This window comes from Sciurus vulgaris (assembly GCF_902686455.1).
Source record: "Sciurus vulgaris genome assembly, chromosome: 1".
In the NCBI taxonomy this organism is placed as follows: domain Eukaryota; kingdom Metazoa; phylum Chordata; class Mammalia; order Rodentia; family Sciuridae; genus Sciurus; species Sciurus vulgaris.
This window is the reverse complement of record NC_136461.1, coordinates 122166118-122193208: the sequence shown is the minus strand read 5'-3', so window position 1 is coordinate 122193208 and position 27091 is coordinate 122166118. Positions and strand designations below refer to the sequence as shown.

General features: G+C 42.1%; 1 protein-coding gene across 1 annotated transcript; it reads left to right on the top strand.

Moving 5' to 3' along the window:
- The first annotated feature begins 825 nt into the window (after positions 1–825).
- CD244 (CD244 molecule) lies at positions 826–26005 on the top strand. Its single transcript, XM_079127871.1, has 10 exons — positions 826–1068; positions 14718–15053; positions 15142–15417; positions 16817–16921; positions 17377–17444; positions 19606–19663; positions 20177–20217; positions 21679–21744; positions 23075–23131; positions 24312–26005. The coding sequence occupies exons 1-10, from the start codon at positions 1008–1010 to the stop codon at positions 24390–24392; spliced, it is 1149 nt and encodes a 382-aa protein (XP_078983997.1). The 5' UTR covers positions 826–1007; the 3' UTR covers positions 24393–26005.
- Positions 26006–27091: the final 1086 nt, after the last annotated feature.

The following is a 27091-nucleotide window of genomic DNA, read 5'->3' as shown; positions in this document are numbered from 1 at the left end:
AGGGTGACTGGAAAAGAATCAAAGGATGGAAAAAGAGAAAGGAGGACTTGGTGGAGGCACTTAAAGTATTTTTTTCTTAGGAGAATAAAGAAGAAAGATGCATTAACCTTGGGAGATGGCTTTGAAGCAAAGTGTTCTGGGGGAGATTAGGATGTCACTCTCCTCATCCCTCCACAGAAGCCCAAAGAAATCCAGAGATGTCTGGTCTTTGTGGAGGGTGAAATCACAATGCAGCTGGAGGGCAATGAAAACGAGCCCAGGTCCTTTCCAGGAGAAGGCAAGAGGAGGAAGAAAGAACTACTGTAGGAAGTAGAGAAAGAGAAAGGGAGAGAATACAGATGTATTGATAGGAGACTTGGAGCAAAAGCAGATTTTTCTGAAACAAATATAATTTGCATGTGCTTAAATTTGGGTACCAATTTTCATAGAATCCCTGGGCCTATTAGATCTTTCTCTTGCCCCAAAGCTTAGGTCTTTTCCTGTGTCACCCCAGTTACTCCTTCTCTCCTTCAACATTGACTTATCCAGAGCTCTGCTGCTCAGTCAGCATCCTCCACCGAACCTCTTCCCTCTACTCCCACAATATCTCCTGACTGGCACAGGCTGGGATAATGGTTGTTTGGTCCCCCTGTATGTCTCTCCATAGTGTCACTAGGATGAAGGGAATTGGAACATTTCTTGGGCATCTGCTTTTGAATGAAGTGGCTGGGTTGGAGCAGAGCAAGGGATAAGATTTTGAAACTGGTTTTGTGAGTCAGACTGAACTCTGAGCACCCGCCCATTTGAGGCAGACTTCACTAGCTTAGCTTGTGGGAACTTTCAGAGCAGATCTGGGGGCTGGGACTTGCTCAGTGGCTTCATCAACTCACAGCAGAAGTGAACAGTCTTGAGGAAATTGTGGCTGGACAGGCAGCCAGGCACATCTGCTCCCCATTGCCCTCCTGCCGACTGGAGACTGCTGAGCCCTACACAGCTGAGTGTCTGAGGGAGAGAGGGGCCCTGTGGGGATGGTGGGGCAAGCCATCAGCCTCCTGCTTCTCTTGTTCCTCAAGGGGTATCAGAGCGAAGGTAAGGATCCCCAGCTTGGTATGAGGTGAGAGCTGGCATGGACTCGGGGCTGTGTCCCTCTGGAAGATTAGAATCCAGACCTTATGTGATCATCTAGAATGAAGGAGAGAGGAAGGGGAGGTGGCCCTGGTCACACAGGTCATGTAGGCCTTTCATGCTGTGCATGAAATGAGAAGTCTCTGGAAAACTTGTGCAAAGCTGAAGAGTGATATGTGCATTGAGGTTCTGTAGACATGGTTTTCTCTCCCTGGGGTGCTGCTTCCTCTGTGGCCCTGGGCTGGTTCCTTCAGCCTCTCATGCTTTTGCTCAAACACTGTCTTCTCGATGATGTCTGCCTCTTCAGTCATACTATTTTGCAGCCCCTCATCTCTCGCGTCACTTAATTTTTCTCCATACACCCATCTCCATTTTATAGTCTACACTGTTTACTTATTTCTTCAGCCCACTAGGGTGTCACTTGAGAGCAGGGATTTTGTGTGTTGTTCATGCTGTACCCTCGGCATCTAGAACAGTATCTGTCACAAGCGAGACCTTCAACAAACATTCGTTTCCACACACCACCACCCTCTCTGTTTTCATTCCCTCCCTGAGGGTTTTGAGTGGCTCTGTACCAGCCACTGGGCTAGGCATTGAGAATTCAGAGCTCAATAAGTCCATGGACCCTTTGTTCATGGAGTCTACATTCTGCCACCAGAATGAATAGGAAACTACAGCTGTGATCAGCACTGAGCAAGGGGCCTAATTTAGTACGTGCTCAAAACATGTTTATTGATTGAGCAAGTGAATTATTTACAGGCATGTTAGAGGCAGACTGGAATGATTTTGGGGTGAGATAAGTAGGGGTGCAGGGACCTTCAAATCAATGCCCACAGGGGTGAGCCTGGGCCATAAGGTTCATTTTGGGCCCCAGAGGTAGGTTTTAGTTGTCCATTCTAAGGAAACCCCAAGGGACAGGGTGGAGGCTGTGAATCCTGAGGTGCTTTGGGTTCAGGGTGAGAAGGTATGCTGGCCCAAAAAAGCAGGGACAGTGTCTCTCCCATTAGCTCTGAGGGTTGCTGGCTATTTATCTAGATCATGTGAAAACTTTCCCTTCTGAGGGAGTGTTCTCTAATTGTGGCTGCTCTGTTTGGGATCCAGGTAGGCTCTAGAAGGCTGGAGTCATTTTTCCTTTCTCTTCCTCATTGCACCTCCTCTCGAAGTCTGAATGATGTCATAGCTAGGGGAGAGACTAGAAGCCATAGAACCTGGCTGCAGAACCATCCTGAGGGAATTCAGCTGTAGAAATCACTGTAGGGGTCACCTGGCTCTTGTCTTTATACTTAAACCCTATTTTTAAAAAAAATTTTGCAGTAGTGGGACTTGAACCCAGGGGATCTACCACTGAGATACACTCCCAGCCCTTTTTATTGTTCATTTGGGGCTGGCCTCAAACTTGCAATCCTTCTTCCTCAGCCTCTTGATTAGTTGAAATTATAGGCTGTGCCAATAATCCCTACAGAAACCCTTCCTATCATGGTGTAAGATATGTACAGAAAACTGTACAAAATTATAAAAGTACATCTCAGTGAGTTATTATTAAATGGACATACCCTTGGAACTATTACACATTCTTTCCCTTTGATTATCCACTTCCTCTTCTACAAATAGAACCATTATTCTGACTTCTAGCATCACAGGTCAGTTTTACCTAGATACAAGTGGAATCCTATGGCATTCCTGTGCATTCCTGTGTCTAGCTTCTTTTGCTCAATATCTTGTAAAATTTAGTTATGTTACTACTTGTAACTGATCATTTTCATGGTGGCCTAGTGTTTCATTATATGACTGTACCATAGTTCGTTCATTCTCTCATTAATGAACATTTGAGTTGTTTCCACTTTTTTCTATTTTAATGATGCTGCTATAAATCCTTTCATACAGGCATGTCTGTTGGGAATACTCCCAGGGTGGAATTGTGGGGTATGTGTATATACCTGCAGCAGATGCTGTCGAACTACTTTCTTAAGTGGTTGAATCAAGAAGTGTGTGGGAGTTCCATGTCACTTCAGGGTCACTGTTTCTTTGTTCTGTAGGCCTGTGAATGGGGAGTGAAACTGCAGGGATATGGTGCCTACAAGGTGAGAGGCCAAAGCCAAGGGAACCACATCTCTGTGGTTTCTCTGATATTATGTGAAATACCTACATTAGAGTCACTTTGGGGAGTTAAATGGAGAGTCACTCTATTTTTTTTTTTTTGGGTACTGGGGATTGAACTCAGTGGCACTCAACCACTGAAGCACATACCCAGCCCTATTTTGTATTTTATTTAGAGAGAGGGTCTCACTGAGTTGCTTAAGGCCTCTCTGTTGCTGAGGCTGGCTTTGAATTCCTGATCCTCCTGCCTCAGCTTCCCCAGTCCCTGGGATTACAGACACTGGGCCTGGCTGGAGAGTCACTCTTGAATGAATTAAATGAACAGATTCATGAAACCCTAACAATGCTCCAGGAGCTGTGTAAGCTTTTGTGAGGAAGCAAATGAAACATGTTAATTCTACTCAAGAGAATCTTTTGGACAGAGGAAAATCGGTGTGCACAATAACAGCTATGCAGGAAAACAGAAAATGCTAAGTGTCCCTGACAGGCAGGATCCATTCAGAGTGAAATGGCAGCTGAGAAGATGGAGAGTCCTTCCAGTAGGGACATGGGGAATTGGCATTAGAAGATGAGGGTCTAGGCGGAAGGGACAAGGTAGAACAATCTAAGCAGAGGAATCGGTCTAAACAAAAGTAAGGAAATCACAGGGTTTGAATGGGAAGCATGAAAGGCAAATGCAAAAGTTACTTGGAGAAAGATAGTTCTGCATTAGAGATGAGATAATTCAGTTAACTAGGTCATGGGCTAGGCCAATTTAGATAGAGGGGAGGTAGTTGCTTTGTGTGAGAAGAGCAGTTTATATGGTCAGTCTGAAGTTAAGTTGAGAGGAAGAGAGAAGTGGGCTGCAGGTCATGGAGGATCCTTTGGGATTTTATGAGTTTGGCTTGACTAGGGCTGGTCCTGCCCTGGCACTTTGAGGTATCACTGGGCTCTATTCACTGAGTCCCCAGCAGAGACCTCTGTTTCCTCTCCCCCAAGCCTGGGAGCCCAAGCCCAACCTGAGAAAACCTCAACATCCTTGTGTCGGCTGGTGGAAGCTATGCTCCCTGTGAGTGAGACCTTCCTTTGCTTTTTGTCTGGGGACCTCGGGCCTCACACCTTCCTCTAATCAACAGGTCCAGGTTAGAGGAAGCTGAGCTGATTCTGGCTCCTGTCCAACTTTGGAGGCTGCAGGGCTGAGTGGAACTCACTGCGAGTCGCATGGTCTCCTTGACCTCATCTGTATGTGCTGCCCACTTCTTCCGGAGGCTGTTCTAGAGTTCATCACCTGAACCCTGCCCTTTCTCTGCACAGTTTCCATTTCAACTCTTCCTTTCCTAACCACCGGAAAAGGACCCCCAAGACTGCTGAGCAGTAGCAACGGCAGTGGCTGCAGCCCTGAGACCATCTCGGTCTTCCCAATCTGCTATGGCCTTTCTCTTCTGAACAACCAATCCTCAATGCCAATTCCCTTCATCTTTTGCTTCAAACACATGAGAACTTGTCTTGGAGTTACCTTTTCCTATTGGTATTTCCTGTCTCCTCACTTGGCATGAACTCCCCTCTGGGACAGGGACTGAGGTGTTTTTGCATGAGTCCTGACACTTACTTTTCTACTATATCTGCCTTATATTCTGGCCCCTGTCCCCTTCCAGTCTATTCACAGAAGCTCAGTCCAGCCATCTTTCTTCTTCCTATACTGGATTGTTGAGAGCTTCAGGGGAAAATTCAGCATCAAAGAGCAGACACTGAGTCGCAGTCTCCAACCTTAGCTGGGCCCTCAGGGTCCTGGAATTCTTGTGTCTAATCCATGGCTTCTTCCATTCCCCAAAAGGTGATACCATCTTTTCAGGGCCCAGTTTTACCATCTTAGCCTTTACCAGCTAAAAACCTCCTTTTTTAAGAAAACAGGACCATGAGTCAGGGGTTCATACCTCCACCCCTGCCCAACTATTCCCCAAGTAAGCCTTCCTCATCTGCTCCTGCAAATGGCCACATTTGCCTCTGCTCAGGGGAAGGGTGCTCTTGTCCTGGTCAAACCAAACCAATTGCAAGTTCAAAGTAGCCTCAGTAACTTAGTGAGAACCTGTCTCAAAATAAAAAATAAAAAAGGGCTGAGGGTATAGCTCAGTGGTAAAGTGCCTCTGGGTTTCATCCCCAGTATTAAAAGAAAAGAAAAGAAAAGGAAAGGAAAGAAAAGAAAAGAAAAGAAAAGAAAAGAAAAGAAAAGAAAAGAACAGAACTAGACAAAACCAAAATGACACCTGGTCATCTCCCTAACTCCTTTTTTTATTTGTAGAAAAAACTCATCTGATGTGTGTAAAGTAATTAATTATATAAAAAAAGGTATAATAAAAAAAATGAGTCCCAAGGCAGCATATCATTAGGACTCTAGATCACAAACTCAATTCTTTAAATATTTAGCAGTTTAATTAATAACTTAACCATTTCCATGTATAATCCACACTTAGTTTTGTGATAGTAGAGAATTACATTTCTCTATGTATGACTGTATGTTCTAGTCTTTTGTTGGTAATATAGAGGTATACTTTATAATTTTTTTGGTAGATTTATATATTAAGTACTTTTTAATATTTGCGCTATCTCTTGCAAATCTGTAAGGTAAAAATAAAATACCCTCCCACCCCCTTATGTCATTATCATACCTTGGGCGTACTTCAAGGCACATCTCATATCACATCTTGGCTGTTTTAGATTTTAAGAACATCAAATCAAGGATTAAAACATTTCCTTTATGTCTTGACTTGGTGCCCTTAATAACACCATCTTTAAAATATGAGTGAAGTTAAAAATATCTGCCTATCGGTGCAGCGTGAGCAACAACCACCTCTGAGCAACATGGATGGCCTTACTGACGCGCATCGGTTGAACTTTGGCTCCACCTTTGAGCCAACATGGTGCACTCATGTGTGCTCCAGTGATGCTGGCTGTTCATAGTTCTTGGCTGTTACCCTTCCATGGCTTCTGGTTGGTTCTGCTCCTCTCCTGTTAGTCTGGCTTCTATTTCTTACTTAAAACCCTGCCTGCCCTATGGGTTTTGGTTTAGTAACAAGCACTTCTGGCTTCTATACTGGAGCCTGTGGACTTGCTTGTCTCGCTCTTGGTGTCTCTGCCTGTGAAATACTCAGGATCCATCTGTAGTCTCAGACCATGAATGCGTTAGGTGGGGTGGAGAAATGGATACCCAATCATCTGGCCTGCAGCCTGGCTCATGTGCTGTATATCCACTGGGGTGGCTCCCTTTCTATGAGGCCTTACTCTTGACCCTGCATGTGACTGACATTGCTATTGCCAATTAACCAGGGTTGGTTGTTTCATCTCCTCCTTTACCACTTTCTGGTTGTATATAAGGAGCATCTTTCTGAGTACCGTTCTATTAAAAACTCTCCCTGCCTGGGTTAGTCTCTTAAATGCAATTTTGTTTAAAAAAAAAAAGAAATTTAAAAAAATTCCCCAATACATTAAAATAATAATTAAATAATTAAACAATAATAAATTTAAAAAGTAACTTGGTTGCTTTATTTTTCCTTTTCATAGACTTCAGAGGTGATGTCCTGTTTCTGGAAAATGAAGTCTTATGATACTTTATTTCTTTGCAAATGGTTGCCAATCACTAAACCTCCTATTCTTAGTCCTTCTATTCTTAATACTCTGCATAAGGTCTGTGGCTTCTGCTTGGTTGCCTACCCTCAGAGGGCCCTAAGGGGGCTGATCCACCTACCTCCCTCTAGCTCCTCCCTTGACTAGAACCTTCATGCCTTCCACTTCTCAGTCCACACATCCAGCTCCTTAGGAAGGTCTTTCTGATCTTGAATCTAAAGAAATCCCCATGCTTCACCTGTTACTCTGTTATGTCACCTTTAAAAACTCTATCCACAGCGCTTACTCCTCTCTGAAAGAATCTTGCTTATTTTTCACTAATTTATGGTGCATGCTCAAGATGGGCCTGTAAATGCCACAAGAACAGGAACCTGGTTTCTCTTGCTCACCCCTATGCCCTAATGCCCAGCACAGGGATTGGCAACTGGGACATTTCCCCAATCCCCAGGGGACATTTGACAATGGAGAAATTTTGTTTGTCAGGACAGGAAAAGGGTTCTCCTGGAGTCTAGTGGGTAGAGGACAGGGATGCTGTTAATCATCCTTACGGCACGCAGCACAGTGAAGAATTATCAGGCCCTGAATGTCAAGTGCAAGGTTAAGAAATCCTGCCCTAGAGCAATGCCTGACACAGAGTGAGCATTAAAAAATACTCATTGAATACAGGGCATTTTCCTTATTAATCTGTGAATTTGCCTGGTGTACTTTCTTGTTTGTTTTTCTTAAATCGGCCTTCTGATTTAATGATTTCTATCTGCCATTTTAGTAACAGCATCAAGATGACTTTTCTGATATTTTTCTAAGAGATGAGTTTAGTTTGAAATCTCTTCTATCTCTGATTTTGCTGTGGCAATGTTTTCACAGTTACGACATCACACTGTGTTCTTATCAAAGTATGTCTTAGTTTAATGATCAGAACAACTTTATGAGAGATAGCCAATACTCCTTTTTTTTAAAATAATTTTTATCAAGATATAACAGTGTTGTGCACAAAATTTAAGTGAACAGCTTAATGAACTTTTATATATGTGTACATATAAACTACCACCCACATCAAGATGTAAAATATTTCTAGCACCCAGCAGGATCTTTGTGCTTTTTCCAAGTTGGCAATAACCCCAAAGTAAGCAACATTCTAATCTTACTCACTATAGATTAGCTTTTCCTAATTTTAAATGTTACATAAATGGAATAATTCAATAGGAATTCTTTCGTGCCTGACTTCCTTACTAATCATCATTCAGGTGAGAGCCATTCACAAGTTTGCCTTAGAAATAGCTTATTTCTTTTTCATTGCTGTGCAATATTCCCTTATAAGAATATAGCATGATCTCTTTATTGATTTTATGATGACAGATATTTGGGTTGTTTCTCATTTTGAATTATTATAAATAAAGTCATTATGAACATTCTTGCTCATTTATAGTGAAAAGAAAAAGTTTTCATGTCTAGGTACAAGTCTCCTGGATAATAGGGTACATGTAAATTTAGTTTTAGAAGATATTGTCAGTTTTCCAAAATACTCATACAAATTTATATTCTTTCTAGCAATAAATGAAAGTCTCATTTATTCCTTAATTTACAGAATTTTCAGTCCTTTAAATTCTAGTCATTTTGGTAAGGATGGGGTAGAATCTCATTGTTCTCTGACAACTAATGATGTTGGGCTGTGTGTGTGTGTGTGTGTGTGTGTGTGTGTGTATGTGTGATACTGAGTATTGAACCCTGGAGTGGTCTATGACTTTCATTCCCAGTCCCTTTTATTTTTTATTATGAGACAGGGCATGTAGGCTGTCCTTGAACTTGGGATACTCCTTCTTCAGTCTCCCAAGTTGCTGGGATTACAGGAATGTGTCAATACAACTGGCATATTGGACACTGTTTTTTTTTTTTTTCTTTGTATGCTTATTGGCAATTTGGATATCCTGTTTTGTAAAGTGTTTGTCCAAATCTTTTGCCATTTTGGGAGGTGGAGTTATCAGTTTATTTCCTATTGATTTGTATCAAATATATGTTTTGAAAACATTTTCTTCTAGTCTGTGGCTTGATTTTTTTTTTTTTTTTTTGCAGTGCTGGGGATTGAACCCAGGTCCTTGTGCTTGTGAGGCAAGCACTCTACCAACTGAACTATATCCCCAGCCCAATTTTTCACTCTTAATGTCCTCTTTTTATCAAACAGAAGTTCTAAGTATAATGAAATCCAATTTATCAATCTTCTTTTATGGTTAGTTTTTTTTTGTTGTTAAGTTAAAGAAATATTTGTCTGCCTCAAGTTGTAGAACATATTTTTCTATGCTTTTTTCTATATACTTTATAGTTTTAGCTTCCACATTAGATTTGTCATCTATTTTGAATTAATTTTTTACATGTGGTGTGAAGAAGATGGCAAAGTTTATTTTTAAGATATTCAAGTTACCCAACACAATTTATTGAAAAGATCATATGTGTGTCTATTTCTATTATATTATATTTCTTTGACTCTTTGTCTATTCTCATAATAATGGTATACTATCTTAATTTCTGGAATTTTACAATATTTCTTAATATTGGGTGGTGAAAAGGTTTTGGTCTTTCTACCTTTTTTCTTCAAGATTGCTTTAGACTTGGGCTGGGGATATAGCTCAGTTGGTAGAGTGCTTGCCTTGCATGCATAAAGCCCTGGGTTTAATCCCCAGCACCCAAAAAAAAAAAAAAAAAAAAAAAAAAAAAAAAAAAAAAAATTGGTTTAGGTCTTTTTCACATTTACATTAATTTTAGATTTAATTCACCAATTTCTGCAAAAGTAACTTTCTAGATTTTTTTTTGTTGGAATTCTGTTGAATCTGTAGATTAATTTAGGGAGAATTGAAATCTTAACAATATAAGTCTTCAAGTTAAAAATGCATGCTATATCCCTCCCTTTACTTAGCTTTTCTCATCTTTCTTAGATGTCTTTTGTTACCTTGGGTGTCTAGGTCTTAAATATTTCTTGCTGAATTTTTTCTAGATATTTTAATTTTTTGTAGTGTTTTAATTATATTGTTTCAAATTTGATTTTTTGGTGTTTTCTTTAATATATAGAAATACATGATTTTTTATATACTGGTCTTATACCTAGCAACTTTTCTAAACTGGTTTATACATTTAACTGGTTTTTCATATATTCCTCTGTGCTTCCTATGTACACAATTATATTGTCTGTGAATCCTCACAGTTTTATATATTCATTTCCAATTTTATTTTTTTTTTCATTTATTTTTCTTGCTTTGTTGAATTAGCCATGACCTCTAGTAGGATGTGGATTCAAAGAGGTAATTATGGAATCTTTGTTTTGCTCCTGAACTTAGGGGGAAAGCATTTTATTGGTTTCTATTCTTTATCAGATTGAAAATAGTTTTACTATTGTTTGAAATTTAAAAAAAAATTATGAATGAGTGTTTTCACAATAAAGAAATGACAAATGTCAAAGAAGGTAAGATATTTAACTTGATTTAAACATGTATCGAAACATCCTTCCCCTCCCCACCAACCCCACCCCTCTGTACAATCCAGAGTTCCTTCATTCTTCCCTGGCTATGGATCAGCATCTACTTATCAGAGAAAACATTCGGGCTTTGGTTTTATGGGACTGGCTTATTTCACATAGAATGATACTCTCCAGTTCCATCCATTTACCTGAAAATGCCATAATTTTATTCTTTATATGTTGACTTTTGATATCCTGCAACTTTTCTCAATTCATTTGTCAGTTTTTGTAGTTTTTATCCCTGGAGTTTTTGGGGTTTTCTGTATAGAAGATCTTGTCATCAGCAAAGAGTGATAATTCAACTTTCTCTTTTTCAATTTAAATGCTGTTTAATTTTTTTCTCTTGCCTGATTGCTCTGGCTGGGACTTCTAGCACCATGTTGAGTAGAAGTGGTAAAAATGGGCATCCTTGTTATGTTCTAGATTTTAGAAAACTTTTGGGTTTTCCCCATTCAGTATAATTTTAGCTATTGGCTTCATAAATGACTTTTATTATGTTGAGGTATGTTTCCTCTATACCTATTTTATTTAGCCTTTTTATGAAAGGAAATTGAATTTTATCAAATGCCTTTTTTGAATCTGTTGAAGTGATCATGTGACTTATGTTCTTTATTCTGTTGACATGATGTGTCATGTTTATGATTTGCATATATTGAATCATTCTTGCATTCCTGGGATGAATCTCACTTGATTATGATGAATAATCTCTTAAATGTGTTTTTGGATTCAGATTTCTAGGGGTATGTGTGTGTGTGTGTGTATGTAGTGTTGGTGATAAAATCCAGGACCTTGTGTATGGTAGGCAAGCACTTTACTACTGAGCTACATCCCTAGCTGATGTTGGTATTTTGTTGAGGATTTTTGCAACTATGTTCATCAAGGATTTTGGTAGTTTTTGTTTTTTTTCTTTATTGTGCCTTTATCTGATTTTGGTATAAGGGTGATGCTGGCCTCATAGAATTTTTTTGGAAGAATTCTTTCCTCTTTTATTTTTTTGAGTAACTTGAGAATTAATATTAATTCTTTAAATGTTTGATTGAATCCAGCAGTGAAGTTCTCTGGTCTTGGGCTTTTCTTTTTCTTTTTCTTTTTTCTTTTTTTGCTGTGCTTTCGATCACACACTGGGCCTAATGCATGCTCAGCAAGCAATCTACACTGTGCTGCATACCCAGCCCCCCTGGGTAATTTTTTTCCCTAATGGGAAACTTTTTTTTTTTTAATTACTGATTCAATTCAACATCATTACTTGTTATATTGTTCTGTTCATGTTTTCTGTTTCTTCATGACTCAATATTGATGTGGCCTATACACAAAAGCTAAGAATTTTTCCATTTTTTTTCTAGATTATCAAATTTGTTGGCAATTTTTTATAAGTATCTCGAATAATCCTTTGTATTTCTGTGGTGTTGATTGTAATCTCTCCCTTTTTATCTCTGTCTTTTAAAAATTTTTAAAAATTTTTAGTTGTGGGTGGACACAATACCTTTATTTTATTTTTTTACATGGTGCTGAGGATCGAACTCAGTGCCTCATGCATTCAAGGCAAGCGTTCTATCACTGAGCTACAACCCCAGCCCCCTCTGCTTTTATTTATTTGAGTCTTTTCTCTCTTTTTCTTAGTCTGGTAAAAGGTTTGTCTATTATCTTTGTCTTAAAAAAGAGCTCCTTGTTTCATTAACAAGATTAAGTTGCTTGTATTTCTTTTTCAGTTTCTGTGTTAGAATATTGACATGCTTTTCTCTGTTTTCTTCAAACTCATTGTGTTTCCTTAAAACAGTTATAAGTTCTTTGAGCATTCTTCTGTACTGATTGCCACCTGGTCAGTTTCTGACACCTTATTTTGACTATTAGGTGAGGTCATCATTTTCTGAAAGCCCTTATGCTTGCTGGCATGTGGCATTATCTGGTCATTATCTAGTCATTATCTGGGCATTAGGTATTTATTCTAGTCTTCCTAATCTGGTTTATTTGTGCCTGTCTTTCCAGAAATTCTAAGCAGGCTGCTAATTTTCTTTGAGCCTCTAGTCACTTCCATTATTTCAATACTGAACAACATGCAGGTCCAGGTTTGCTGGGAGTCTGCTGTTGGTGCATTGTCACTGTTTTGAGTACTAATGGGTGTCCAAGCTCAATGTACACCAAATATGCTGCTGATGTGCTACTCAGAACAGACCAGGAGAGTACCTAGAGAGAGTGGTTTTTCCCACAAGCCTCACCTAGCACTGGCCCAAGGACACGTCAGGCACTGCAGATTTTTACTGGTTCTGGACAGAGTCACCATGGATGGACCAGCAGTAGTCTCCCATATCATGCATGTGACACCTGATGTCACCAAGTTGTTTCACATCCTGAGCTCATAGCTCACCAAGATCAGAAGAGCACTGTGATAGAACCAAGGCCTATACTGACTGCCATGGGCTTTCTATTACTTGGTTAGACTCATGGCTGCCATCAGGCCCAGCTGATGCTAGCTGGAATAGAAGGCCATTAGGCTGGGGTCAATGTCTTCCCTCAGCACTGGAGCTGTTCTAGAGGCTCCTTTCACAGGCTAACTTTTGGGTGGGGTTTGTGAGGATCTGCCCAGTAATAGGCTTCACCAGCCCAGCACTTATTTCCAAGGCAAAGTCCTGTACTTACTATCCCGTCCGACCCTCAGTAAAGGGAGTCTTACGCCACACTAGGCTGCCCAAGGTTGGGGTTGTGTTGGTGAAGGCAGTTCCTTCACCACCTAGACTGATGATAACCTGGGACATGCTTGAGTGTCACAGCCTCAAGGTTCTGCACAGCCTCAGGGTTGCATCAAGGCCCAGTCACAGCTGGAGATGATGTCGGTGATGATGTAGACTCTGTCCCACTGGTGCATGGATCTGAACCTGATGCTGGGACTGGCTAAACTCTCCATTTGTGAACTCTGGCCTGCATAGGGGACCTTTGGTTTCTACTGAATGCTGCTCTTGCCACTGCAGACCTGGTACTGAACTCTAAGACCAAGTCCCATGTTAGATTTGTGCCCTGTTCCCAGCAGATGGCGCTTTGATCCCCACTCTGCCTCCCAAGGTTGGAGTAGGCATGGGGGAGACAGTCAGACACCTGGGTTAATTCAGTTGCCCCTTAATCTGTTGGTATTGGCCTGGTGGTAGGGGTCATGGGTCTCTGTCTGGCAGTGGTTTTCAAGTCTAAGGCATGAGCTTAACTTGCTCACTACCACAAGCAGGCAGTCTCTCTCCACACTGGACTGGGGGTAGGGGAGACATGGGCTACTCGTTCCTTTCTGCCTTTTTCAATACTTCTTTCATTTCATCATAAGGAGCTACTATGTTCTCACCTCATTTCCTTAACTCTTGTGAAGGTAATTTAGGCGGGGGGTGGGGGAACAGCCGTTCAACTTGCTGTGCCCGTGGGGAAATGATTCAAATACCATCTCTCTCTGCCTCCATTGTCCTCCATTTTAACACAGCCATTTGTATAACTATCCCCATCTCCTATTTTCTATTTTAAATTCTCCCTGACTCTCCCCAATCCAGGCAGATTGATTTTTCTTATTTCCTTCATTCAGTGGGCCTGTGCCACAGAGCTTCCCTGCCAAAAATGGTTACAGGAATTTGTGCTTTTCTCCACTGACAGTACTCAGCTTCTCTGGACTTTCATACCCCCATATTTATTAGCTCTTGTCTTGATATCTAGGGAGAAAAGTGCTGTGATATACCTAGGAAGTGTAATTTTATTTTTGTCTTTCTAATTGCTCTAATTGTAGGGAGTAATCTTTGTGGATAATTTCTGGTCACTAAAAGATTGATAAACATTAATGAATAAGGCCCACAAACCAACGTGCCAAGTGTTATAAGAGAGGATTATGAATTCAACTCTATGGGAGGACAGAGGAGGAACAGCTTGGAGGGTTTGTCTCACTGGGCCTGGCTATTATCATCACTGGTCACTAGTGGTTGCCTCAATGCTGCTGTGAGGGAGTCGCACTAGACATGGTGTTTATAGCATCTTGGTTAAAAATTCATCCCCTGAAGCCAAAGCAATTGGATTTCAAGCTCATCATTCTCACTGTGTAACTTGGGCAAGTTAATTAAGTCCTTTCTAACTCAGTTTTCTCACCCATAAAATAAGGATAAGAGCTTCACAGGGTCCTTGTGAAATTAAGTAGTTAAAACATGTAAATGTTTGAAACCTGCCTGTCACATGGTAAGTTCTTGAGAGATCCTAATTATGGTTATTGGTTTGTGGGTTCCTTCAGACTAGAGGACAGACCTTGGGGAGAAGCAGATAAAGGAAGTATGTTTTCAGATTCTCTTTGACTCTGGATTCCATCCTCTTAGCTTAAGGGAAATCACATCCAACTGCCCACACTGCTCAGGCTTCAGACTCTTCCTGTTAACATCACCTGGTTTTTCTTTCCTAGAATGCACAGATTCTACTCACCACATGGTTGGTCTCTCGGGAGTGCCGCTCTGTCTACGGCCTTCTATCATACAGACAGAGATACATTCCGTTAAATGGAAGATGAAGCTACTCTCACTTCCAGGAATATACGTGATACTGACTTGGAAGAATAGTACTGGTCTGAAATATGAAGCTTTAGCTCTGAAGCATTTCAACAAAACACTTGATTTTCAGATTGAGGACTTAACCCTTCTCATCAAGGTCGCTAAGCCAGAGGACAGTGGTCATTATCAACTCGAGGTGACCAAGGAGTCTGGAGAAGTGTTCACAGTCCAGTTCAAAGTTTTTGTATTTGGTGAGTCTCCAGGACTCCTCACCCTGCCCCCTGATTCCTGTAGGACATGTATTTCCAGAACCTTTCTGATCAGAATCTCTGTTTCCAGATCATGTTGAGCAGCCTCTCCTGCAGGGGCAGTGGAAAGCCCTGGATGAAAGGAAATGCCAAGTGACTCTTTACTGCTTGGTCTCCAGGGATAGCAATGTGAGCTACACTTGGTACAGAAGCAATGAACTGATCCCAACACTGAGGAACATCACGTATCTGGAACTGCAGATCGATGCCAATGACCTGCACATATACTCCTGCAATGTTAGCAACCCTGTCAGCTGGGCAAGCCACACTCTCAACCTGAGCCAGGGATGTCTACATGTCCTCCTGAGTAAGTGGAGCACTTTAGGCTATAACAAGGGCCGAAGGTATTGGACCCCATGATCAGGCTCACATGCAAGAGAGATGTGGATATGTGATTCCTGGGTTTCCTCCCCCAGTGTCTTTTAGCCCCTCCTCAAAAAGGGCCTGGCCTTTAGGCACGTATTTCCTATAAGCCGGGTCTGTCTGAGTCTCGGAAGATTTTAACTCCATACCCTTCTTGAGATGCAAGTTTTCCCTATACAGAGGGAATGCATGGTTGTTTGGTGAGTCCAGCAATGGCTCCTGATCATTATCTTCATCCTCTGAAAGACATAGGGAGACCCGCTTCCTCCTCCTGAGTGGTGACTTACTATGTAACTCTCCAGGAGATAATGACACTGTACAATAGTACCTTGGGTCAGCAGTAGCATCAGGAGAATTGCAGGTGCCTGGAAGAATTCTGGCTTTATTGCTTATCCTAAGTGTCACCTAAGTTAAGTTTGCATCAGTTTTTATTAGATAAACAAAGAATGTGTCATCAGCTTTGGCATTATGGAAGAAACCAAAACCCAAACCCAAACCATATAGTCTCTGTTCTTAAGAACCTTACAACAAAATTGGGGCAACAAAACTAAGTACTTGGGGGCAAAATAGAAACAAACAAGATTGAGGCAATATGCAGTGAGAAGGATGCTGGCTTTTGGACTTTACATTAGCTAACTCTGTGATCTCAGGCAGATTCATTAGCCTCTGTGAGTTTCAGTTGTTCTCTAGGGTAAAATGTGGATAATAATAATAAGTGCCTTACAGGATTGCTGCTATGATTTAGTGAGATAATGTTTGTGAAGAGCTAATCAGTTGGCCTCTGAAACACTTAATTCCTCTTCCTTCTCATGTTGGCTGGATTATATATCAGGCTACATGCATGACACAAATGTTAAATGAAGAAGTTAGGATGAGGAAGAGCAGTGTAGGAGTAGCAGGAAGGGGAAATGGAAGACTTGCCTGGAACATAGTGATGTGCAATAAATATTTGTTCAATTATAAACAATGAATAGATGAGACATTTGCTGTGCCAGATGCTTTACGTATATCAGATCATGTAATTAACCCCTATAGACATATAGCTTTAGATCCTTTTTATAGGTGAGAAAGTTGAAGCTCAGAGAGTTAAATAAGTAATACTGAGCTTATAGAATTACAGTTTGGACCAGATCTGTCAGATATTAATGCCCGAACTCTTGGCATCACTTAGGGGAAGTTACCCAATTAAACAGAGAGACAACTTTGGTGGGGAATTCACAGGGCAGGAGGAGACCAGTCACACTGGGGAGGAGAGTGGAGTTTGAAATAGCTGCTGTAGCTGGCAGGTGGGAAGCAAGAAGAGGTGGAGCAAGTTCAGCCCTTGTACCTTCTGTATCTCTCAGGACCCAGATTTCTGACCTTTTTGGTGATTGTCATGATTCTGGTCACACTGTTTCTTGTCACCCTCATTTGCTTCTGTGTGTGGAAGAGGAAGAGGAAGCAGTCACGTAAGTGGATGGAACTTGAGGGGTGCTGTTGCTGGACACATCAGATTCATTGACTTGGTCCTGTGTTTAGTGGGATGTGCCTGGGTGCATAGCATCTTTTCCTTCAGAGAGTGTTGGGATATGTGTGCACATGGTTGAGGGAGGGCAACCAGTGGCAGCAAGACTTCTGTGTTGGCTGCCAGATGTTTGCAGTCTGATCCTCAATGTGCAGATTTATCTGCAGTTTGCCTGGTTTGATTGGGGACTGCCCATCTTGATAGAGAAGGCATGTCGGGGGTGGTTACACCATTGTGCTCTTTAGATAAAACGGGAAGAACACTAACCCGCCTCTTTTCTAGAGCCATTCTTAAGGTCTGGGCCACCTGAGGGAGAGGTGGGACCATCAGAAGTTGAAGCCTGGACAGGAAGCCCTCTGGAGATTTCTGAAGCTCTGTTCTTTTCTTACTTCCTCCCAGAGACCAGCCCACAGGCACTTCTGACAATTTATGAAGATGTCATAGACCCACAAATGAGGAGAAATGAAGTATGACATTCTACGGGTTGGAGGTCTCTCTCAATTGGTCTGGAGCATGCTCTTTGGAGGATGGCCATTCAGAGCAGGGAGACAAAGAGAAATGGACATTTATCCTTTCAAAGTTATCCTCCGCCCTCCCCTATCTCTTTTCTTCACCAGTTTCCTAGCTCTGACCATAGAGGAAAATGGGGAAGACGAAGGGAGCAGAGGAAATGAAAGGGAGGCAGAAGCAGCTCCACAGTGTAGAATTGCATCTGCTGAGCAGGGATGAAGTACAACAGAAATCCACAGAGGGCGGAAGGCTGCTGCTTCCTCCTCAAACTGCATCATGGTGTCCTCATTTCTGCTCAGTCTCCAGCTAGGCTGAGTGCCAAGAGGAGTGAAACCTTCCTATATTTTTTGTGTCTGACCACAGATTCTTGTTTCTTTAGCAGTTAAGTGCTTTGGTGGGCCCCTTAACTGTCACCTTGGTCTGGGGAGTATGACCAGCCAAAGAATAACGGTAACTGTAACTGGCTCATTGATCTATGTTCACAGCCTTTTTGGGAAAAGAAGAGGCCCAAGTCTGGCTGAAGTGTTAGAGAGAGTAATCAGCTTGGTTTAAAACTGATGGGTCCAAGGTATCTCCCCTGGACCTCTCTCACCAGCTCTCTGCAGGGTAACAGCCAACTCTTCCTGTCATCCAGGGATGTAGAAGAGAAGCTGCAGAGGGGTTGAAGTGCCCCCATTACCACAGGCAGGATGTGGTGACAGGCCTGGGGAAAGGCCATGATGGATCAGGCAGTGCCTACTGAACTTTGCGGCGGCAGGTGGGAGTGGGGCGGAAGGGCCCATTTCCCACTGCCGTTTTGGTTGGCTAGAGGAGGCACAGGTGGAATTCTTCTGTTCTTCACACAGATGAGGCCCTATGAGGCCTCACAGAACCGTGAAGCAGACTCCCTAATGTCTATTTCCTTTAGTGGGAATGAGGGCAGCTCCCTTGCCTGTTTCTTTGCCCCCACAGTGAAATATTGGGGTGTGAAAATTAAAAAGGAGATTTTTACTACTGCCAGACTCAGGTACAAATTTCTAAGTGCACATACATCTATCTTTAGCCATTTATCTTCTACACCCCCCCCCCCCCGCCGCCCCCGCTCCCCAATGAGGATGACTTTAGAGAAATAAGAAGAATCTGGGAGAAAATAACAATTTAGACTTAAACCTACTGGGGACTCAGGTTTGTTACACTGCTTCTGACTCAGAGGTTCCTCCCTGCCTGGCCTCAGTCTTCTGTGCAGTCTCCCTCCTGTCTCCAGGTCCCAGCTTGAAGGCCTAAATCCCAAGTTTCATGTGGTCTCACTTTGGAGACAATCCATATGGGTCTGAACAGGAGAGGAAAAAAAAGTAACAAACTCCTGTTTCTTGACAAATGCCTCTGACTCTCCAGTCTCCAAAGATGGCCGACATTTCTCTTCCTCTTAGCTTTTTGCTTTTGGGGAGTTCAGCTTCCATCTTGTCTAATGAACCCTGCTGGCCTTCTTTGGCTTCCCACTAGAACCTCAAATGGAAATATGTGCAGGATTAAACACCTCCACGCCTAACCTTCTGTGGGAGAAGCATGAGAGGAGGGAAGCCAGAAGGGTTGTGTTCCCCCTGCCTTTAGCCTTGGGACCAGGGCTCCATCCAGCATGAAGCTGCCCAGAGGACAAGGGCAAGCTGGTTATGAAGTCTAAATTGTGGGGGAGGGGATGTTAAAAATGCTGAGTCTTTAAAATGTTTAAACCCTCTGAATTTCAGTGCCCTGAGGTATGGCTCAGATCATAGCACTACCTAGAGTTCTGCCCATTATCAGTGGTTATGTGGAAAATTTAGCTCACAAGTCAGCCAAGGCAAGGAGGGGTTTCTAAGTTATCAAAGTGAAGGGATGGACATTGGACAGGATTGCTTGAATCTAATCATACCCGAGTGATTCCTTGTTCCTGACACTGATTGCTCCACTGTAAGCTCCTGGAACTCGTATCTCTCCCCATCTGGGGTGCCCAATGATGAGGCTTTCCCCAGTCCTGCTACTCCTTCCTAGGCTCCTGGGAGCCCCTCTTCTTTGTTTTGCCTTTCCCTATTTAATTCAAACCTGAACAGATCCCACTGTCTACTCATGTAACCTCATGTTCCTTTACTGTTTCTTATACAGAAGCAGAAATTCCTTGAAGAAGGAAGCACCATTTACTCTATGATCGAGTTCCACTCCAGTTTCTCTAATACATTCCATTTCTATCTTTGGGGCTCCCTAATGCCCTCGTCCCCAGTTACACCTTGAATGGCAGGATCTCAGTGCTCCTGGGATTCAGAGCATAGCCTGATTTCAGATACATTAATAAGTTGTTTGAATCAGTATGTTCTGGAGTATCATTTTTTATATATATTTTTATGGGTGCATGATAATTATACATAATAATGGAATTTGTTATATGTTTGTGCGTGCACAATATTATTTGATTAGTATTGTTCCCCAGTATTTTCCCCTGTCCTTTTCACCTTCCTCTCCTGGTCTCTTCCTCTTCTCTACTGATCTCCCTTCTTTTTTTGTAAAATTTTCTCCTATGCCACATCTTTCTTTTCCTATTTCCTCTCAAGCTTCCACATATGAGAGAAAAATACAACCCTTAATTTTCTGAGTTTGGCCAATTTTGCTTAACATAATGCTTCAAGTTCATAATTTCATTTTCCTTTGTGACTGAATAAAACTCCATTGTGTATACATGTTACATTTTCTTTATCTATTCATACACTGATGGACACCAAGGTTGGTTTCATAATTTGGTATTGTGAATTGTGCTCTTATAAGCATGAGTATGCATTATTGCTATAGTACACTGACTTTAATTCTTTAGGATAAATACTGAGGAGTGATATAGCTGGATCATATGGTGGTTCCATTCCTAGTCTTTTGAGGAACCTCTGGAATGTCTTAACAGAGCTGGAAAGTCCGATGCAGACATTCTTCCTTTTTCCATGGTTGGCAGAAGGCCTAGCCTAGATAATATATAGGAAGAGGAACCTTGTTAGGAGATTCAACTTTTCCCTCTTCCTGTTGATTCCAATCACTGGGGGCCTTCATACAATTTATCCTCATTACCCCTTATATCTGTTTTCAGGCCCCTTTTATCTTATTTAGATTTAACAGTAAAATCCATTTCCTTAATAAATCTCCCACAATGGCCTCATGAAATGTTCTTAATGCTTTAGATATAATTGGAACCCCACATCACAGATGAGCAAATAGACTAATATGCTCAAGGTCGCATAGCTGGTTAGTGGCAGAGCTGAACCAAGGTCTTTGGATCTCCATTTCACCTCCTCTGACCTCACCTTTGATAGCCTGGGGTTGTAGAAATTTACCCATGGACAGGAAACACATCTAATTTTGGCTAATTATTGATAATCCAGTCTGGGAGATCTCTCCTAAGGGAAACACTGCCTCTTTGTGGCCAGTGATGCAAAGTTTCTGATAAAAATGACACTTTCTAGTGTTTTTAAAAAAATTATTTTATTGGTTCTTCTCAGTTATACATGACACTAAAATCCATTTTCATAAAATACAAGCATAGGTATAGCAATGTCTTAGACTTGTTGGCTAAGCTGTGGGGCACAGAAAATCCATTTGAAGAATGATCGATGTCTGTCAGTTCTCTGGCTTTATTCACACTGAAATTCAAGGACAGGGATTGGATAAATTCAAGGAAGAGCTCCTCTCAGCTTAGGGTATTGGGTGAGAATGAGATCCCTCCTCTGGAGCAACTTAAAAGGAGGACGGTTACCTGTCTTGAAGGACTTGTAGTTTCAGGTCCTGAGACTGAAGGCATGTTGCCAACAGGAGGCATTGATTTGATGAGGAAAAATCCCTGGAGCATCTTAGGTTTGAATCCTGATCCTATTGTTTATATTGTCTGATCTGGACTTTTCACCCTTTTGTAGCCTCATCTGTGGCAGGGTCAAATTTATGATTATTCCTAAATTATAGGAGTGGTAGAATTAGGGGAGAATACATATATAAAATAAGTGCTCAACGAATAGTAGTTACCCTATTAACAGAGCGGAACTAGCAATCAGGTTGACTCATGTCTTTCTGGTTAATCCAGGGTTCTTTTTATGAATGTGTAAAGCTTCCATCTAAGCAGAGCAGAGACAGAGGGATAGAAGTGATCACCCCTCTAGGGCTGTGCTGAATCTGCTTCTGAAACACTCTTATTTCTCTTCTCGTTAGTCATCTTCTTCCACATCAAAAGAAACTGCAAATACATTGTATTCATTTATACTGCCTTCTCGGAAGGTAAGTCTCTTCCTCTGTGGAGTGTGATTGATGCAGGTGTGTATTTTGCATGTGCATATGCATGGCATGTGTTTGCAAGAGTGTACTGTGTGTATCTGAGTAGCTTTATTTAGTTCAATGACTGTGTTTAAATGTTAATGGGTCAATGAGGAAAAATGCCTTTCTGGTTCTGCCTGGAGAATAAGAACATCTCTGAGATTCAGAATAGTGGATTATAGGATTTTCCAGGACTTTTTGTGGGATCCAAGGGATGAGGACAGAAAGAAGGTGCTTTGTGCAGAAGGACCACAGGATCCTTAGTAGACCAACTGAGGCTATGGTGAAAGATACTGGAGATATTTGCAAAGCAAGGATTTAGGGCCTGGAGCTGGAGGACTGGCCTAGAGGGACACAATGCTGACTTTCTGGCCAGTCACCTGCTGGTGGAAGACTCTGGCCTGAGGTAGTCGTGTTCCACTCAAATCCTGCTCCAAGCTGAGCTCATAGCTCTCACATGCACCTAGAACTTTGGAGTTGAGTTTCCTGATGCTCTGCTCATCCTTTTTACCTGGTATGGGAGACGATGGGAGGAGTAGTGTTTTTATGGTTGGAATTGCAGTATGAATCCATGAGCTGTTACATGGTACAATAGGGAAATGGGAATTCACAGAACTTGCAAGTCAGGAACTATGTATTTGAAGGAATTTACTATGGGTGTTCAGACTTCTCATTCAATCTCCTTTCAATATGTCATTCAGCCAACTTGGACCCACCATGAGAGATTTTTAATTATGTGCTACACCCAAGGATAGATAGATGCTCATAGATACTCTGTTTATATCCTTTAGTATTATATTCTGAAAACTACATATCACTTAAAGTGCTTGTTAATTCCAATGATTCACAAAACCACTATGTTCAGGATATGTGCTCAGGGCTGGCATTTACATTTGTGTCAGAATTCTTTACATTAGGGGAGAGTGCGTTGAAGAGATACATGGTATGGGACAATAATTGCATTAGGACTGCCTGAGGGATGTGTGTGTGCGTGCGTGTTCGCGTGCACGCACCCTGGGAATGTGTGTTTGTGTGGGTCTTAGGGGTATGTGGGTATGGGGTACTAAACTCTGATTTTGCTTCAGAAATGTCATATCATAGGCAGTATGTATTGTGCTTCCTAGGAGACCATGAACACTATTGTTTATTTCTGAGATAGATTTTTTTAACTTTCTTGTTGAGGAAAGCTCAGAAGATTTCTGGGCTTTGAGTCTGTTTTGGAACTTATCATGTTAGTTAGGAATAAGATACCTCCTATCTTGAATGCATAATTCTTTACTCTTTGAATTTCTAGTCTGGATTCAAGGACAGGAACCATGACCCTTCCTCCAATTGCTCCATCTATGAAGAGGTAAGATTCTGGAACTCCTCCTGAGTGGGTTTAGTGTTTATACCACAGCCCTGAAGACAAGTACTTATGAAAAGCCATACTTATGAAAAGGTCATCCATATAGTCTCATAGTTGTAGAGATTTTAGGGATTCTTTAATTCAAATCTTCATTTTAGAGATAAAGACACAGAGGCCCAAAGAGAGTGAGGGTCTCACCCAATGTCACATCAGATGTTCATGTTTGACTTCCAGCTTGTGTTCTAAATTAGGACTGTCCCCAAGCTAGTTACCAGACTTTGGAGTACAAATTAGTCATCTCCACTTAAAGAGTGTATGTGGGGGTAGGGTGGGGGAAAGTCAGAGAAGGGAATAAAAGGAAATCTAAGTAATTTTCTAAATTATCATGGCATTGGGAACCATGGCATTGGGAACCATGGCATTGGGATGTGTGTGATTGTAAGCTTGTGCTGAGGTGGACACTGTTGGAAGGTGACCAGTGAGCCTGGTAGCTGAATTGATTCCCATCAGGTCATTTAGGGAGGATGGAGGAGTAAGTCAACATTTATTGGGGGATTATTGTATATAAGACAACCTGCCATTATCTTCACATGAATTATCTGATTTAATAATAATTTAATGCTCACAGAATGCTATAAGTTAGGTTTTTTTTGGGTAGTGTTAGTGGTTGGTTGCATATACTAGGCAAGTGTTCTACCACTGAGCTATATCCTAAGCCCCCTACATTCACATTTATACCCGAAGAAATTCAGGCTTGGAGAGCACCCCTTCTATTAGAATCATACCCAAGCCTCCATCCATGGTCCAATAAAGACATTGTCTTTGGTCACAATGGAGATGGCAGGTGGGTACTCTCTGAGATTCCTGGCCCTTCAGCTATAGTTTTATATTAAAACCAACTGGACAGGCAGTCCAGGGGTGTAGGGGACACTGTGTGGACCCAAAGTAGTGAGGGTTTACAAAGAAACACAAAGTAGTTAAAAGAGCATTGGAATTGTAGAAAGAAAATTGGATTCAGGTCCCTTCTTTACTTCATGCTAGTCTTTGACCCTGAATAACTTATTTTACCACTCTGAGCTTTATTTTCTTAATCTGTAAAATGGGGATAATAATTCATACTCCATAGAATTATTACAAGGATCTTCAACCGGGGGAGTCTGAAATTTCTCTTTTTCTTCTGCAGGTTGGAATGAGACAATCCAGAGCCCATAACTCTGCCCGATTGAGCCGCAAAGAGCTAGAGAACTTTGATATTTATTCCTAGCTGTTTTTGCCTCTCTTATATATCTGCTTTTTCATTGGGAATCAGCAGAATAGATGTTGCTGCAGGAGTCTTTTTGGAAGAGTTCTAGTCGGAGAAGATATGGAAGTCTAATCATGGTCTTTTGTTTTGAAAATGATTTCTAACAACCATGATATAAGCAAGGTTGTGAAATAATATGTCTCAACTTAGATACCAGACGAGAATGGGTGGAGAGGTTGGGTTGACCACATTCTAAGTTTTTGTAACCTATAAAGTGCTTTGTAAATGGAGACTTGAGATTTCCTTGCCCTGGTTTTCTAACCTGTTACTTGTCTCTCCTCCTCCCTGATCTGGGATGCTAGTCTAGACTGCATTTCTAGGCACTCACCTCCTCCAGGCCTACCTTCCCAATTGAGAGCAAGAACAGGCAACAGTGACTCAGGGGAAGAGGAAGCAGCCTCATCTGGGGCTGTAATTTCTGTTTTCTGGCTATCAGGTTCTCACAGGTGGATCAGTGCCTTGGCTGCAACTTGAATGCAGGGGAAAAAATTTCCCCCATGTCCCAACACATTTACACTGGCTGGTTGGTCATAAAGGAAGTGGGCAGAAACAAGAATAGATGGTGGTGCAAAGGAAGTCCCTCTCTGAAAAGAAAAAGCACCGGAAGCATATACCTTCTTGAGAACTGAGTGGTTAGACCAGCTTTGTTCATAGTGTGAAGTTTGATTTACAAAGACATATTATTAGAAATCTATTTTGACTCCTTTGTGGAAGAGGCCTGCCTTTCTTCTTGGAAACCCCGTTCTATTTAATTGGAGTCCCGATTTATCCTTCCCCTGGTATACTCTGGAGGGAGGGCTTGGGTTGTTGAATGCTAAAGATGAGGCATTTGGGAACCAGATACTGTGCTGGGTGCCCTGAGTCTTCAGGCCAGCCCTTAACAGGGCCAGGACTCTGGCTGAGTCCAGGAAAGGGATGAGGGTGAACTGGGAGGGAACTCAGAGACTCTAGCAGATGATACTACTCAGAGTCTTATTCTTCAATTGCCCCATCTTGCATTTAAAATATGGATTTAATATAAAAATTTGGTGTTACACAGAGGCAGCCTAAATCCTTTGCCTGAATTAAATCTATGATTCTTCTCCACAGTCTGCATTTTTACACTCTGTAGCAGTCAAAGGGTACTTATGGGCCATACACAAACACATTTCTGTTTAAAGTATGTTGAAGAGGGGTCTGACTTTCTGGTGAGCTGTCAGTGTCCCTTAGCTTTATTCACACTGGGATAGCAGTGAACCAGGTACCTGGGGCCATTCAGTGTCACAAAGGATAGCTGAAGCATGCAGTTGCTCAGGCCCTGCCTGATCCCTCTTCCCTGGGGCTGTAGCCAGCCTGGCTCCTTCCTAGAGGGAAGCATGTTGAAGTAAGCATCAAGGGTAGAAGCCAGAGAAATATATTCAAAAGAAGTCGGGGGTCCTGAGGCAGGTATTGGGAGCTGAGTTGTAGAATCTAGGAGTTGGGTGAAGAGGCAGCAAGAAATGATGAGATCAGAGCAGTCCAGATGAACACCAGAGACACTGGTGTTCATTGACTTCTGCTGGCTTTTCAAGTGGCTTGAACTGTGTAGAGCTTGTACTGGTAGGGTCCCGTTCCGACTAATCCCTGGAGAGTCAAAGTGAACACATGGTAATGCAAATCACACAACGAGGTTTTATTAAAGCAAGCTGAGCCTGGACTGCAGCCAGCCCCTCAGACCGATACAATGGCTGGGGGGAGTGAGCGGCCCCGAGTGGCGAGAAAGCACTCTATTTAAGAGCGTTTTCCAGCATTCACACACAAGGACCTGTACATTATTGGTTAAAATTCACACAGCTAAATACTTGTCCTCTTTTGGTTTGGTCCCTCCACTTTATTTGAATCTTATTGGGTCCCGCCAAAACTGAACGGTCCTGGAGGGAGCAGGGAGGAGGGAAGGAGTGAATTATGAGGGAGAGGGGTCAGGGCTAGGTTCCCCTGTCCTTGATAGATGGGGTCTCTGGACAGCTGCTCATTCCTCAGGTAGATATCTCTGAACAGCCTTGATAAGCCCCGGGCCCAGCGCATCCCATTTGACCCTTTATTGGCCCTCGAAGGTGCCACTGTGGCTGCTGGCATCCTCAGTGCTTGCACGCCCTTTTCCCGGGGGTCCGGTTCACAAAATAGCTTGTTTATACAAGAGGGCTGCACGGATGGCACCCCGTTCTCAACAGTACTGGTTAAATGTATCTAAGGAGCAGAAGAAACTCTGTGGGCCCTGGACTTTTGGGGATGCGGTACTCTGGAGTATGATATGTATAGCATCATATTGTGCCCCAGACTGTTAAGCTTCCATGATAACGCCTCATAATAAACCATGCAATGAGCCGATGAATAAGCAGTAATTAAGTAGCTGCTGAATATGAAGCACTGCCTGAACCCCTGGGAGGACCCATTGAAGGCCCTAGAAGACATGCTGATTCCAAGGCCCATGAGCAGGAGGGTATGGCAGCAGAAACACAACATTAAAGGACATAAATGGGCTGCAAGGTGTATGTGACACAAATGTAACACTACAGAATCATGAACATGTCAAGTATACTGCATCTTACAGGCAGCGGGACAGGACTGCCATCACAATTTGGGAAGAGGAGAGATGCTGTGACTGTTCTATATCTGGATTGACAGTAAAGAGGGAAGCTCAT

Bases quoted from the DNA above. Each gene is read 5' to 3' on its own strand.
- CD244 (XM_079127871.1), top strand. From the start codon at position 1,008: ATGGTGGGGCAAGCCATCAGCCTCCTGCTTCTCTTGTTCCTCAAGGGG. The intron at 1,069-14,717 runs GTAAGGATCCCC...TTTCTTTCCTAG, and splicing joins CAAGGGGTATCAGAGCGAAG to AATGCACAGATTCTACTCAC. The intron at 17,445-19,605 runs GTATGACATTCT...TTTCTTATACAG, and splicing joins CACAAATGAGGAGAAATGAA to AAGCAGAAATTCCTTGAAGA.